We start from the raw sequence: 15727 nt of genomic DNA, 5'->3' as shown, positions 1-15727 counted from the left end.
TAATGATGCCAAAGAAGTGTTCGAGACAGAAGGATACACGGGAGTACATGGTGGGTATAAAAGCTTTGTGATGGAGACCGATTCTTTTCCCAGGGCCGAGGAACTGAGCTATTTATGTGCAATGACCTGTAAATGATGCAGCAAAGACTTGGGCTATGCAGTAGGAGTTGTACAATCCTCCCAAGCTCTGAGTCCTAACACCTGGAAACACCTGTTTATTTGACATTGAAGTCAAATAAGGACGCAATCTGACCAACATGTTTTAACATTGGCATTGTTTCATAAAGCGTTCAAGGAAAGACTGAACGTGGCACAAGGTGCCATGGTACAGTTGACACGGTTCTCCTCGGTCATAAGTTGGACTCAGATCTCAGAGGTCTTCTCCACCCTAACTGATTCTGTGCATACCGACACTTCCCAATTGCTGTCCGGCCTCGGGTACGTTGAGGAACCAGCGGCACAGCAGGCAGGGCTCCACAGAGCCGCTCGCTCAAGGAGAAGGAGGGAAGGGATGAGGGAAGGCCCCTCACGGCCCCGCAGCCGCGCCCGGCCGGGCTGAGGCGGCGGCGGGCGGGGGGCGGAGCGCCGGGCCAACATGGCGGCGGCGGCCGCGGAGGCGGCGGAGCTGCGGCTGGCGCGGCAGGAGCGGGAGCTGCGCTGGCTGCTGGCGGAGGTCGGCCGGCTGAAGGAGCCGCAGGAGCTCCGCTGCCCCGGCAGCGCCAGCCCCGAGCTGCAGCGGCTGCGGGCCGAGAACGAGAAGCTGCGCTACCGCCTGCTGCACCTGCGCCGCAGCCTGGCGGCCGAGCTGGGCCGGGCCGTGCCGGCGCTGCCCCCGGCCGGCCGAGAGGTAGCGCCGGGCCGCCCGCGGCGGGGACGGGACGCTCACCCCGGGCGGGAAGGGACGGGACGGGACGGGGACGCTGACGGGACCGAGCCGCCTGTGCCCGGCCCCCGGGAACAGAAACCTGTCGCGGTGTCTGCCCGCAGCACTAGGCAGCGGTCTCCGCCTTTGCGCCGAGGCGGCGGGTTCACAGAATCGTAGAATGGTTTGCGTTGGGAAGGACCCTAAAGATCGTCTCGTTCCAACCCCCTTGCCATGGGCAGGGAAATCTTCCACTGGACCAGATTAATCAGAGCCCAATCCAGCCTGGCCTCGAACACTGCCAGGGATGGGGCAGCCACAGCATCACTGCGCAACCTGTTCGAGGTATCACACGACTGAAGTTGCCGGGGCTGCTCGCTGATCTCCAGCGGCCTCGCTGGGGATTTTGCTGGTGATAATTGTTGTAGTAAAATTTGGGAAATCGCGTTGAGAGAACTTTGCTTGGTGAGCGGCATTGCTGTGTCTGCTGAACATCAAAAGGATACAGTTTAGATGTGCCATGAGAAGTCTTTGTACTAAGGACGTACCTTATTCCCTGTAATTGCCTTCTTAGCCCAATGTTGTACTGGTTTGGTTTGTTTCGATGATTGCTGGAAAAAAATCTTAAAGGTATAGTAAGGGTATACTTTTAATTATCACTGTTTTTAGGAGGTCTCCAGTGCAAGTCCAACTGATGCAGTGAATCAAATTAAAGAGGAAAAAAAGGAAGATGAGGCTGTGAACCAACACCAGAATGATGTAAGTGGTTCTTTGATACCACATAACAATAGGACTTGTTTTTGGCCAGGTTCAGAAAAGGCACTCAAATCCAGAATACTCTGCTATATTTTGAAACCCTGGCTTTTGGGAAGAAGGCATGCTGTAGCCCAGAGAAAAAAACCTCACATTATTCAGGAGCTTCATCTTGCATTAGTAGGGTTACTGATATAATCATAGATCTCTACTTTTTAATGTAACCAAAGGATTTGGGTTGTTGAAAAAGTGATGGTTTTGTGGTGCCTAAGGAGAATGATGGTTCATGAGCAGTTAAACAGCATTCTTGTTGGCTGAAAGGAATGGCAGCACTGCTATAGTACAATAGAGCTTAATAACTCACCTTAAGCTAAAATACAGAAACCTTCAGTGAACTGTCTGGCTTGAATCTGATGCTTTGAATGTAGTGGCAGACGTGAGGGCTTGTTGGAGTGATGCAAATTTCCCAGGATATTGGCCAAATGCAGATTTTTGGTCAAGAATATAAGCTGCTTTCTGAGGTCCAACTCACAGAATCATTTAGGCCCAGACTGATGGAAGTGCATTGAAAATTGGAAAACCACTATAAAATAGTCAGTAAGTCGGACTGGACTATCCTGTATGCAATTATATATATGAATTTTAGTATAAATTCTAGTACAGTTAAATCTGGAGAAGTTGGAACCTGTATGCACCAGCACTGTGAATCCTTTTATTCTGTTTGTCTCACAAATATGTGTGTGTATGATCAAATTCATGTGTTACAGCTCCAGTGTGTGCCGAGTTTCATAGAAGACAGACTGAAGCTTTATGAAGCACTGAAAAAAGAGCATGATGCTTTGCTAGCTTACAGAGCAGCCAACCAGAGCAAATCTATCAAAATTACTCTGACAGACGGAGAGACGGTTGAAGGGGAATCTTGGAAAACCACGCCATATCAAATAGCTGTAGGAATTAGGTAACCTGCTCATTCAAGGAGTTGTACTTTTGTGGTGATAAAAGTAAATTGGTTTGCTTGGAAAGCATTGGCATATCAGCTTCATGTAGCAGAAACAGCTGGTTACAGTTCTGAGTGATGCTTGGGGTTCTGTGCTGGGATCATAATACTTGCTTCCAATTAAATCTGTGATACTGCTAGGAATTGAGAGACATCAGAAGTTTTGAGTTAGCAGATACAGTAGAACCTGTTGTAAGTAGAAGCCTTTCCTCTAGATCCCTAACTGTTGAACAAAACCTCTCAAGACCTTGAGGTTCTATGTCTTAAAAGTAGGCAAGTGTTTAAGAAGACCACAGAAACAAAAGTTTAAGGTCTTCAGGTGCTACAAGATGTGGATGTGGTCTCATGGGGTTTAGAAATCTTAAGTCTTTTACAAATCTGAACCAAAATATTCTTGTCTCTTGGTATCTTTTCTGTTTCTTTAGTCAAGTGTTGGCTTCAAATGCAGTCATAGCCAAAGTGAATGGTGAACTCTGGGACCTGGACCGTCCACTGGAGGGAGATTGTACTCTAGAGCTGCTCACCTTTGATAATGAAGAAGCCAAAACTGTGAGTAAACATTGTATGGTTTCTGCTTGATTAAATAAACTAATGACATAAAATTGATTGCAGCACTAAGCTTTTAAAATCTTGCATTAAAAAAAACCCACAGAACTATTCAAGTAATGTATTTCCTATAATTCAACAAAGATTGGATACTAAGCACCAGTAGTCTGATAGTGAGTAAAATATTTGTGTTCTTTTCATCTTTCTCTTTAGCATTAACAAGTTATTTCTCAGTGGAGTTTGTACAGAAAGCCTTGACTTTTATGTTAACCTGAAACAGTCTGTGGTCTGGCTCAGTGCATTTGAAGATCAGACAGTGGAAGCAAAGTGAGGCAGTCTCTACTGTTTTCTAAAAACTGTTCAATATTAGACTTGAGTCATAGATAAAATCTACACCTCCTTGCCTTGTACTGGCACTCTTTATTGGATCCTTCAGTAGACTTATCTTAGTCAATTAAACTAAACATATACTTAGCAACATGACTGAGATTTTCCTTTAATGGTATTCAGTCTGAGGCTTGTATTATCTTTGTACACTAGGATTGGACTTCAGTTTTGTCAAAGAGCTATTCATGTGATTAAGCTTGTTGAAAACATTTCAGGAGTCTGTAAAGGCTTTATCTTGTAGCAATAGCTCTGAAACAGTCTGAACTAATAAGAACTCAGAACATCACACTGGTATTGATCTGTTGTGTTGTTGGCTTCCTTCTTCTGATATTTCAGGTAATGTAGTTTACAGGCCCATTAATAAATGTACTGAATGTGAGCAATGGCAACTTAATTGGCTGCATTGCTTTAGATGTGATTATTGGTGCATAGACTTTGACTGAAATGGACTTACAAACAAGCAAGGTACAGTAAGTACTGAGTTGAAGGAATTGTGCAGACGTGTAGTGATCCTCTTTCAGACTGAAGTATGGTGGGCCTTTAGTGCTTCACCTGCCATTATATGAATTGTTCAGAGTACTTCAAAATGAAAAGATTAAGTTGTTTTACTGGTTCCAGTCTGTGTCCTATCTGCAGATATATCTCTAGTTTTTTTTTTTTCTTCTTTTTAGTTACACAATGCCATTGACCTCATGGTTTGCTGACCTGACTTCATTTACAGGTTTATTGGCATTCAAGTGCTCACATTCTTGGAGAGGCCATGGAAGGATATTTTGGGGGCTGCTTATGCTATGGACCACCAATTGAGAATGGATTTCATTATGACATGTATATTGAAGACAGGTAAAATTACAGTGTCTTAGAATTTTAATATTCCATATTAAAGCTCAGTGCTAGAATTATTTTGTTTCTGCATGTTAAAAATATAATTGTGTCTCTAATATGATTTGAAACTTAGTCTTCTGTGTATACGGTTCAACTGAGTCTGTGTATATATTTAAATTCAGAAACAGTGTTCAGATACCTGCTCTGTAAGAGTTGAAGCTGATCTGTGGAAAAAATGCAGAGCATTTGGGTTGAATTTTCTGAAGTTCCTGTGAGGCAAAGGGGGTGATTTCCCTGAAGAGTCATGCAAGTTTGGTTTCCAAGGGCCATAGTCACTTGTAGAAAGGGCAAAAATGCATGTAACTTATCCTAGGTGTTTACTACTTTTCTAATCCTTGTGCACAGCTTTACAATTCTGTTTTTTCCTTGTTTATCTCTCTGTAGGCAGGGAGAATAATGAATCTGCATGAGCTGATAAACTGGCTCTTGTGGCTGGGTTGAGCCTTTTTCCCCCTTGGTTTATTTTTTTTACTAAATCAGATGTATAATTTGAGCTATAGGTCTTCCAGACATTTAATCATGTCAAAGACTGTTCCAGGAATGATTGCAATGGGTTTGTTCAGGGTGGTACTGTCTGTGTTTCTGGGTTTAGTGTCTGAAAATACAGCTGATTGTAAGTAACTAAGAAAAAAAAATACTGTGACAAATGACAACACATTCCATGTTTTTCAAGTTAGACCATTAGAAAGTGGTCACTTGAAAAAATGGGAGTATCAAAATAATTAATTTATATTTATTTTGCCTGTGTCATTTTTATCTAGAAGTGTATCTAGTACTGAATTCCCACTACTGGAGAACCGTTGTAAAAATATCATAAAAGAGAAACAGGCTTTTGAAAGGCTGGAAGTCAAAAAGGAGATCCTGTTAGACATGTTTAAGGTAAATCTTTAGAGTAGCTGTGGATCTGGTACAATGATCTTTTAAAATGTAACTTTTATGCAGTATTGCATGTGACTTACTTGTCAGAACAGTACCTGTCTAGTAAAACAGAGAAAAACAATAACAATACAATCCTTCTCCCCCTCTCCATGTGCCTCTCAAGTGTTCAGGATGTTTTCAAGCACTTATTAAAACAATTCTGTATTCTACAAAAACACATCTCAAGCTCAATGAAGTAACAGATATGTAAATGAAAGGCATTCATTTCTTCTGGCTGACTTGTGAAGACAGGTCAGAAAAAGCTTTAGCTCTGGTTCTGTTTTATTCAGTGAAGATCTCCAGTCTCACTGTACTGTGTGATTGCTTTTCACAAGTTCTTTGGGGTGTTCAGGTGGTAATCACAATCCTCAACACACCCTCAAGGGAGATGTTTCAGATGTTTCTGTCTCTTTCCCCTCTGCTTTTGCAACTCTTCTGAGAAATATATGAGGAGGTTTTTTTGTTGTATTGTTGTTGTTTTGGGGTTTTTTGGTTTTGTTTTTTAGTTAGAAGTGTCTTTTACTGGCACACTTGTATCATTAAAATGTAAATTTTAAAGAGAATTTTATTATCCATTTCATTGATGTTTATGGCTTTTCATGTTTCCACACACAGTATAACAAGTTTAAGTGTCGTATCCTTAATGAGAAGGTGAAGACACCAACTACCACAGTATACAGGTAAAGAAATATACTTGAAAGGTACTATAAAGTATTTTTTAAGCTAATTAATTTAATTTGAGAGAACAGTTTGGTCTTTTTATTCTAAGTTCTTAATTCTTTTTTGTTTGGGACTTAAGTTTGCAATTAATATTGCTACTTAGGTAAAATGAGATATTTTCTTTCTCTGCTGGGGCAGATTAGGTCTCAGTTTATGGACAAATGTTGAATTCAGTTTTTATTTGTTCCCTCTGGCTTCAGTAGACTGATTAAAATAAGTTGCTGTCTCTGACATTGGCTTGCTGCATAATGGATAAAGCTAACTCTAGCTCAGTGTGGAGTGAGGAGCCTGCTCTTTCAGTTGCTTGTTAGTTGGTTGGAAAATGACCATTTTCTGTTTGATGTGCATAATGTAAAATTTCCTGGCCAGCTTGAACAAGTCCAGGTATGGAACTATATGAATTGGCAAATGTGTTATGATGCTGTGGAAAATGGATCAAGTGTGCTGAGCATTTACTGAGTGAATATTCTGCTTCAGTAGAAAGCACAGTTACATTTAAGGTGCACTGAATTTGCTGCATGCTGCATTTACTGGCATGTTTGAATGTGTCAGTTATTAGTGACTGTATTGAAAAATGTTGTATTGTTTAGAAATGAACACTCTTTTTGTTTTGTTATACAGATGTGGTCTATTGATTGATCTCTGCAGGGGTCCACACGTGAGACACACTGGAAAAATTAAGGCCTTTAAAATAGTTAAGGTAAGTTTAAATTAACTGCATTGAAACTGAAATAAATTGTCAGTTGATTTACTTATATATTTATTTTTCCTGAGCTGATGATACTAGGGTTGGTCCTTTGTATTGGATTCTTTGCTTACTGTACAGTAATTCTTTTCTTTCCCAGCTCCCGCTGTACAAGTAGAACTACTGACTTTGGTCATTGGTCTGCATCTGACATTTACTGATTCTTGACTAAAACAGTAGTTCCTCAGTCAGAGTTCCCAGTATGTTTTTTAATCAGAGTATTAGTGTAGTAACATGCACAGTTAGAGTGATGCAGAGCACTGCAGAGCTACTCTAGCTGGTGGTGACCAGATGAGCTGTTCTGCTGTGCACAGGAGAGAAGTGCAGTGCCTAAGCTCCTGTGGCAGGACTGGGCCACCAGCACTGCACTTCACAGGACAAGTGTCCTGGTTAGTCTGTACCATTTGTCACATCTGAGTGCGGGGGGGAGTGCGTGCTCTGTTCTGCAGTAAATGAGCATCAAGATACTCATTGGGTCAGAAAATAGTATTTTGACCTTGTCAGATGGTATCTTTCAGGTACAGGAGATAAAGTGGACCTTGGCAGATCTGCAAGTGCTGCTGTTAAAAAATGGCATTGCTTCCAGGAAAGCCAGAGATTGTTTGCAGAGGCCTCTGAATTTATGGTGTAGTTTAAGTTACCCACAGATGCTAATTTTGGTGACCTGATTAGACTGAGCTCTTTGGAACATTCATCACTGTGGCTTTCGCTGGCTTCCTAACTGAAGTGTTATGGAAGTCGAGTTCTGGGGATTAAGTGGGTAGAGGGTTAAAACTGCTCAGATTTATCTGTAAGAGTTAGGTTTATTTTGCCTTTCATGTTTCCCTACTGCATCATGTTTCCATTGTAAACAAGTCCTGCCTTTTTAGAAGCTATAACATGAAATAATAAAATATGCCATGACTTAAAACAGGTACCTAAGAGAATAAAATATGATTTGACCTGTCACTTTTGTTTGTCTTCTGTACTAGTATGCTGACTAAGAGGCACTGCAAGTCTCTTTGTATTACAAACTAATGCTGAAGGACTGCATATAATTCTTTTTCCGAGGAAAAATACAATAATGTTTGAATGGGTTAGTGTTTATCCCTCTTTCCCTAATATTATATAATATTATCTTAAAGTATGGGTTTTATGTATCAGAGTTCCTCTACATATTGGGAAGGAAAATCTGACATGGAGACTCTGCAGAGAATATATGGAATATCCTTTCCTGATAACAAAATGATGAAGGAATGGGAAAAAGTCCAGGAAGAAGCCAAAAACCGGGATCATAGGAAAATTGGGAAGGTACACTATTCCTCTGTCTACATATTTTATACTTCTATTATAAAATTCATTCTCTTCCCTTGTATTTTAGTTTTGGTTTGATTTTTTTGTTGTTGTTTTTTGACAGTTTTAAGGGGTCGAGTTGTATTTGCCTCTTGATGTTGGTTACATTTTAAAATTTTAATTCTACAGACTCAACTTGTCACTTGCAGATGAGTGTTAAACTAATGTTGGGAAGACGTTAATGGCTTTAGTCCCTTAGTTTAGGGATATAAGTCTTAAACCTCTTAATGTAGAATCTTTGCAGATCCTACCTAAACCACTCTATTTTTCACAGAAGAGAATTTATTTGGAAATTGTGTGAATAACATGGTTTGGTCATTCTTTATAATAGGTGTAAATTTTGTGAAATGTGTATTTACTTGGTCAAAGAATCAAGTGGAATTTGATGTTCTTACAAATTTCTAAGAGAAGAACTGCAGATCAGTTAACTGGTCTTGCTGAGAGCATATAGACCATAAATCATCCTCTTGCTGTACAATGTCTCAATGTGTGTGAAGTAGTTACATTCTGCAATTCTCTCTGAATTATTATTAGAGCATTTTGGTTTTAATTTACCTAGGAGCAAGAACTCTTCTTCTTTCATGATTTGAGTCCTGGAAGCTGCTTTTTCCTCCCCAGAGGTGCCTTTCTTTATAACACGCTCATGGATTTCATACGGGTGAGTATATACTGATGTTACTGATGTAAGTCCTAACAGCTTGATTAATATTTGTTGATCTTAAATGATAAGCTATTCATAGCCTGAGCTACCCACAGAAAGAGATCTATGTATGTAAATATATACAAGATTTTCACAAGGATTATACAAATGTAACCTTTTTGAAAATAAGGCAGAGTGAAGCTGTGTTTTTCCAGTTGTGCACAATCTACATGTGCAGTAGTCTTACCATGTCCCTGTAAATTGCCATCATAATACCACAGTTAAAAAGAATCAGGCTTTTGCTTGTCAAAAACACTCTCACCTTTTAAATGTTGCATTTGTTCTATAGGGGGAATATCGCAGGCGTAATTTTACTGAAGTTGTATCTCCAAACGTCTTCAACAGTAAACTCTGGGAAGCTTCAGGACACTGGCAGCACTACAGTGAAAATATGTTCTCTTTTGAGATTGAGAAGGAAACTTTTGCCCTTAAACCCATGAATTGTCCAGGACATTGGTTTGTACTCTCAACTGGAAAATGTCTTGTTTTACGTCATTTTTCCTTTGTGGGGCTGAGGAGAAATAAAAGGACTATTAATTCATGCTGTGATGTATGTTTATGATAGACTGCTAAGCCAGTGTGTCCAGAGAGCTTCTCTGACAGTGTCCCAAAGCAGACCTTTGCAGTAACTCTACACTCAGCTGGGTTTGTGCATGCTAGTACTAGTCTGTACCACTAGTAAATGGCAATTCTGTTGGATAGAGGTGGGCATCAGATGTGGTGTTCCAAGAAGGGTACAGATGAACCAGTGTTGATTTACTCTTATGGATTTTTTCCTCAGGGGTCTTTAGCAGTTCATTGAGTGGTGTGCTTTTTCTGTTTGCCTCTTTCAGGATGTAACCTGAATGAGTAAATTCTTAAAGATGTGATTGCTGTCTGTACTGAGCTTCGTTTATTTTTGTGTTGTCTTAAATCTCCTGTAAGAAGGATAAGAGGAAGGTTCTTCCATGTTCCTTTTAGCTTGATGTTTGCCCATCGTCCCCGATCCTGGAGGGAATTGCCTCTTAGACTTGCAGATTTTGGAGTTCTTCACCGAAATGAACTCTCGGGCACTTTGAGTGGCTTGACTCGTGTAAGGCGCTTCCAACAAGATGATGCTCACATCTTTTGCACAATGGAACAGGTGAAAAAAAAAAAAGCACTTCCCACATCCCCACCAGTCAACCAAAAAAACCTAAAAAAAACCTTTCCCTCTCCCAGTGCAAACTAACAGTAAACCAGAAAAAGATCCCTGAAGTATATCAACTCTTGATTTTTCCACTGTGTAGCATAATGCTGCTTTTGATGTTTTTTTTTTTTTGCTAGGTGCTTCCTTTTATTTAGAAAGATGCATTGGGCAGCTATATCCCAGAAAGTAAGATTTGTTACATTTTCCATCTCCCTCTGCAAAAAAAAAAGCAGTTGATCCACTGTTTTCTATAGAAATGCTGAATAAAACCTTTATTTTGTCAGTAATGCCATAGATTTTAGTGGAACTACATGTATAAATTGATGTACTTCAGTTCGGGATACAATTTGTCTTCAGAACCTCATGCTTAACAAAAGTACTACTTTACTTGCCATGCTTTGAAGCCATAACACCTCAGATCTCTCTTTGCCCGTTAAATGGATTTGGGTTTATTGGATGTAATTTTTGAGTGATTTTTATTTTTTTCTTATTAATTAATGGACACTTATGTTCTGGTTATGAAGAATACAGTGGATTCAATTACATTTTTATGTAAGTAAATTTTAACCTATTTTAATATGTTTTATGTTTAAGATTGAAGAAGAAATTAAGGGTTGTCTTGATTTCTTGAAGTCAGTTTATGCTGTCTTTGGCTTTACCTTTCAACTACATCTTTCTACAAGACCAGAAAATTATCTTGGAGATTTGGAGGTCTGGGATCATGCAGAAAAGGTAATTAATTTCAAAGCAAACATACTTAATATTTGTACTTGCAGAGGTAGATATTTAACTGAGTTCTTCCATGCTGCATGGTGAAATTGCTTAAATCAGATGCTGAATACTGCCCGTAGTGGAAATTCTTGTAGGAAAACATCGCATTAAATCTGAAGTTTATATAGAAAACCAGAACTTTCAGATTCTTACTTAGCCCCTTAACTTGAACTACTTAGATTGCTAATAATCTTTTTTTTCTGATTAATCATAATATTTATACAAGGAACTACTATTTCCAGATTATTTGTCATAAATGAACAAATGCTTGAACAACAGGGGTTGTGCTGTTTTTTGACTCCTTTTGAATTTCAAAGGCAAGTGCTTTGACTTCCACTGATGAGACACCCTTCTATACCTCTTTTAATTACTCTCTCATTATTGTGATTAGCAACTTCAAAACAGCTTGAATGACTTTGGAGAGCAATGGAATTTGAATCCAGGAGATGGAGCATTTTATGGACCTAAGGTTAGTGACTCAGCATTTCAGTATAACTTTGGGATGGACAGAAATGCAGATGTACTGCAGGCAAACTATATTTAGTAACTGTGTTATTTTGCTTCACAGATTGATATTAAAATCAAAGATGCAATTGGTAGGTACCATCAGTGTGCAACCATCCAACTTGACTTCCAGCTCCCCATTCGGTTTAATCTTACTTATGTTGGGTGAGTGGTTAAGCTAAACATCTTCCTTTTTAAAATGAAATTAAACAGTAGCTTTTATTATCTGTAATTCCTATTATGTACTAATAATATATTGCTTGTTTAACAAATGATTAGCTTGTAAATCAGCCAGCTGGTAGGGCACCCTGAGTGAGCAGAGGAGCGAGTCATGAACTTGAAGATATTTTCTCAGTGTAATGATAGCTCACTTTAATTGTAAATTCAGGAAAATCTCATTTTCTGTTTTGTCTGCCAGTTTTGAAGACAATTGATCATAAGCTCTGCTAAAAACCCCTCAGCTGAGTCAGGTTTCATTTTCAGCCTAGTCATTGTGTCTCCTTGGAATGGCACACAAATTCAAACATGCCCTAAGGAGCAAGTATGTTTGTACTAAGTAGTTCTTTATTTTTAGCAGATTAAATTAGTTAACTTTGAACATAAACCAAGTGCAAGCAGCTTTTAGTGAAAATCTGGGTGGTTTCCAGCTAGGCCCACTGGGTGAATTAATCTTAGTGCCACGTTGACTTGAATATCATTTTCTGGGTTGTATTTCTTGCTGTGTTTGATTTTGTATATTATGAAGATGGGGAAGATAGAATAAGAATCCTTGTAATTTTTTGGTCCAGCAGTATATTCTACAGATATCATAGCTTTTATGATATGAAATAATATTGTTATGAACTGGCTTCTTTTTAAAAAGCTAGGGTTTTTTTTTAATTTTGGGATTGTAATTTAAGTGAAGCAATGAATAGTAAGAGCAGGTAAGATGCTGTGCAACAAAATAAAAGAAAGTCCTAATGGAAGGAGAGTGCAAGGAAGAACATAAAATACTAAAATGCACAAAAATGATGCTGAGTCAGTCAAGTGTCTTCATGAATTTAAAGTGTGTCTCTGCCACTAGCTATAGGCATGATTATTTTAAATTAGAATTCCTTTAAAAGCCCAGTTGACATGAAGTACATTTTTAATAAAACCAGTAGATTTTTCATAAGTATAATTAACTAAATTTTGTCTTTCTGTTAAAAGTAGAATCAAAAATATTAGTAGGATTACATGTGTGTGAACTAAGATAAGTTTATTTTTTAAAAAAATTGATTTTTTTTCAGTAAGGATGGCGATGACAAGAAAAGGCCAGTGATTATTCACAGAGCTATTCTGGGATCTGTGGAGAGAATGATAGCTATTCTAGCAGAAAATTATGGAGGAAAATGGTATGTGGCACAAATGGAATTCTAAGAGGACTTTAACAACATAGAAACTGCATATCCTTCCTAATGTCCCATATATTATAATGCAAAAATAATTCCCCTAAAATTTTCTCAAAAGAAGTCCAGGTTTCTGGTCTGAGTTGTATCATATCCATACTATTTCATGGGACTGCAGAAAAAAGAAAAACAATGCAGAAGTAGGAATTGTAATTGGATGTGTAAGTCCTGCATTATTCTTGTTCCTTTTTTCTGAAAAATTGGGCTTTTATACTAGGAGGATGTCAGATATAGGTAAAGCAATTGTTTATGTATACAGACATTAATTAATCCTTATATGTGAAATATTTTTGTACTTCTACAATTGATTATTTTATCTTGGATAAGATCTGGAAATATTTCTTCATGAATGTATTTAAACTTCTAAGGAAGAGTTAATTCTTACTTTCAGTCACCTGATTGTCCACTTTTCACTGTAAAGTTTTAGATAAAAGTGAAAATTATGCAGAAAAAATTCTGTTTAAAGTTGTGAAATTAGCTGGGAAGAATACAGAAGGTCCAACTTCCCCATATGAACTGGAATCAATCTATTTGCTATTTTATGTGAGCTTGAAAAGAGGGAGATAATCCACTATCCAACATCCTTAGCTAACGTAAATAATTCTATACAGAAATTATTATTATTGTATGACTATGGCTGTGACTGGAAATGTAAAGTGCACCTTTATTTCCTGTTTGTCCTGTGCTGGCCAGGCCATTCTGGCTGTCTCCACGGCAGGTCATGGTTGTGCCTGTGGGCCCCACCTCGGAACAATACGCCCAGCAGGTGAGAGGAGAGCTTGACTCCTTCTGGCAGATTCCATAGATCCTTAAGTACTTGTCCTAGAACAGGGAATTAATGCTTAATAACTCTGGAGACATGCTTGGGGGGAGAGGCAAATTTTTCAGTATAAAAGTTTCAGTCCAAAATTTAATTATACCTGAGAAAGGGGTATGTAACTTCCAAGTCTTTTGGGTTGTTTAATTATGTACATACTTCTGTAATTATTAAAGGAGAAAGTATCCTGGGTGACAAACCTTATATAACTAATGCTTCACTACAGTTCTCTCAGCTCCAAGTAGGCAGAGCCAGTTTCTTCCATTTCCCACCATGTGTATTCCTGACTACATCACTTCTGAAACATGGCTGGTTTTACCCCTGTCCCATGCTTTCCTTTTAATGCAAGAATAAGTGTGTTTATTCCTTCTCCTCTTTCTCCTTTCTCTGACTGAGGACATGTTTTTGACATGCAGCAGCAGAGCAGCATATGTTTGATGTTATCTTGTATTGTCTCCTAGCTAGGGTGCTGCTGTGTGTGTAGATTTTTTTCAAATAACTTCATTGAATTCCTTATAATCATCCACAAAAACAGAATTATGCATATGCATGAATTAACTATTGGGAGAGATTAGTAATTGCAGCATTTACGAATGTATGTTGTAAACTATATAGTAATACTAAGAGGGTTTTGGTTTCTTTGGGTTTTTTTTTAGGTTTGCAACCAATTTTTTGAAGCGGGATTTATGTCAGATGTGGATCTAGATCAAAGTTGCACCTTAAACAAGAAAATTAGAAATGCACAGCTGGCTCAGTATAACTTCATTTTAGGTAACTGCAGCATCTTACGTTTCTGAATATAATTTAAGTTCTAATGTTGGACAAAGTTTGTTCTAGGCTCATTTTCTAATGTAGATTGTGTAATATTTTGTGCTATGTCTTGCAGTGGTTGGAGAAAAGGAGAAAGCAAATAATGCTGTCAATGTGAGAACCAGAGACAACAAAATTCATGGAGAGATTTCAGTATCTTCTGCTATTGAAAAACTCAAGAAATTAAAGACTTCACAAATTCCAAATGCAGAAGAAGAATTCTGATGTTGCTGCTAGGAAAAAAATTATTAGTTGCCTATGTGAAATGTTTCTTTCTTCCTGCACAGCAGTGATGCTCATCTGAGAGAATTTTCAGTAAATGGATACGCAAAATAAGCAAATGTAGCACTTTTGGTGCTCCAGGAAAAGCATGAGAGGACAGATGCACCTGCCAACTCCTTTAACAATCGCATGAGTTTCCAATCTGCCTGAATTGCAGAATGCTTATTTAGAAAGTCCTACACCTCTGATGTGGTGGGTTCTCTGTGGGAATAAGTCAGGGCTGTTACAGTGGTGGGGATGAGGAGGCTGGAAAGGAAAGCAGATGCTGCTGGGAATGCTGAGCTCCCTCTGTCACAGAGCAGGTACCTGACTGTGACCTGGCATCCAGAGCTCTGCAGTATATAAGTGCCTCAGGAGCAGTTTAGATCAGGTTTTTTTCTAGCTCCCAATGGTAAAAAAAATATATGGGGGGAGCGAGGTGGGATGTGAATAGCTTGGTTAATTCAGAATGTGTGTTCACAGACTATAAATCCACTGGAATCTTTGTTGGAAGTCTCAGTGTAAGAAGGCACTCATGGAGTTGGAGTGATGACTGCTGTAATGGTGGTTGCCAAGAATGCAGTTGAATTAATGTAACTGTGTGTGAAGTGTTTTATTTTTTTCCTCTGTTTGCTGTTGTTTTGGCTTGTTACTAAAACAACAAAAAAAAACCCTTTGAAAAGCCTTTTTTGTGTAATTTATTTCTTCATTTGCTGGGAGTAGTTAGAATGCTGAAAAGGAGGAGAGGACAATTTTAATTTTAAAACAGTATGTTGGACTTGAAACTTGAAATTTCTGTTTTGTTTATGCTTAGAAATTATTTTTAAAGTTGCCATTGCAGGCAATTGAACTGGATTTTTTTAGATATTAAATTTTACCTCTTTTTCACTTTAATATGCTGTTATTTAATGAACAGGCTTAGACAGCGTTAAGTATATTGCTCAATTATCTAAGCTATACAGCTCTATAAATCTATTTATAGATTTATAAATTAAATCTATTGATTTAAATATCACAGCCATGAAGCAGAAACTACAATTTAGTGCATAAATATTAACACAAATACAAATCTTATGCTTTACTTCTGCCTCACATTCATACAGACCTGTGTTTAATAGGCCTGT

The 15727-nt window shown here is 38.5% G+C and overlaps 1 protein-coding gene across 1 annotated transcript; it reads left to right on the top strand.

The window, feature by feature from the left end:
* The first annotated feature begins 576 nt into the window (after positions 1-576).
* On the top strand, positions 577-15288 carry TARS3 (threonyl-tRNA synthetase 3). Its single transcript, XM_058847144.1, has 19 exons — positions 577-847; positions 1532-1621; positions 2383-2573; positions 3038-3161; positions 4267-4388; positions 5192-5309; positions 5964-6028; positions 6690-6768; positions 7957-8103; positions 8705-8803; positions 9135-9301; positions 9806-9968; positions 10608-10745; positions 11176-11253; positions 11353-11453; positions 12557-12661; positions 13409-13481; positions 14189-14303; positions 14419-15288. The coding sequence occupies exons 1-19, from the start codon at positions 596-598 to the stop codon at positions 14565-14567; spliced, it is 2376 nt and encodes a 791-aa protein (XP_058703127.1). The 5' UTR covers positions 577-595; the 3' UTR covers positions 14568-15288.
* Positions 15289-15727: the final 439 nt, after the last annotated feature.

Source organism: Poecile atricapillus, chromosome 11, assembly GCF_030490865.1.
Source record: "Poecile atricapillus isolate bPoeAtr1 chromosome 11, bPoeAtr1.hap1, whole genome shotgun sequence".
NCBI lineage: Eukaryota > Metazoa > Chordata > Aves > Passeriformes > Paridae > Poecile > Poecile atricapillus.
The sequence above is the reverse complement of the archived record's forward strand: the minus strand, read 5'-3'. Positions and strand labels throughout refer to the sequence as shown.

Excerpts from the sequence above, each read along its gene's own strand:
- TARS3 (XM_058847144.1), top strand. The coding sequence starts at position 596 with ATGGCGGCGGCGGCCGCGGAGGCGGCGGAGCTGCGGCTGGCGCGGCAG. Across the intron at positions 2,574-3,037 it reads CAAATAGCTGTAGGAATTAG|TCAAGTGTTGGCTTCAAATG; the intron begins GTAACCTGCTCA and ends CTGTTTCTTTAG. Across the intron at positions 3,162-4,266 it reads ATAATGAAGAAGCCAAAACT|GTTTATTGGCATTCAAGTGC; the intron begins GTGAGTAAACAT and ends CTTCATTTACAG.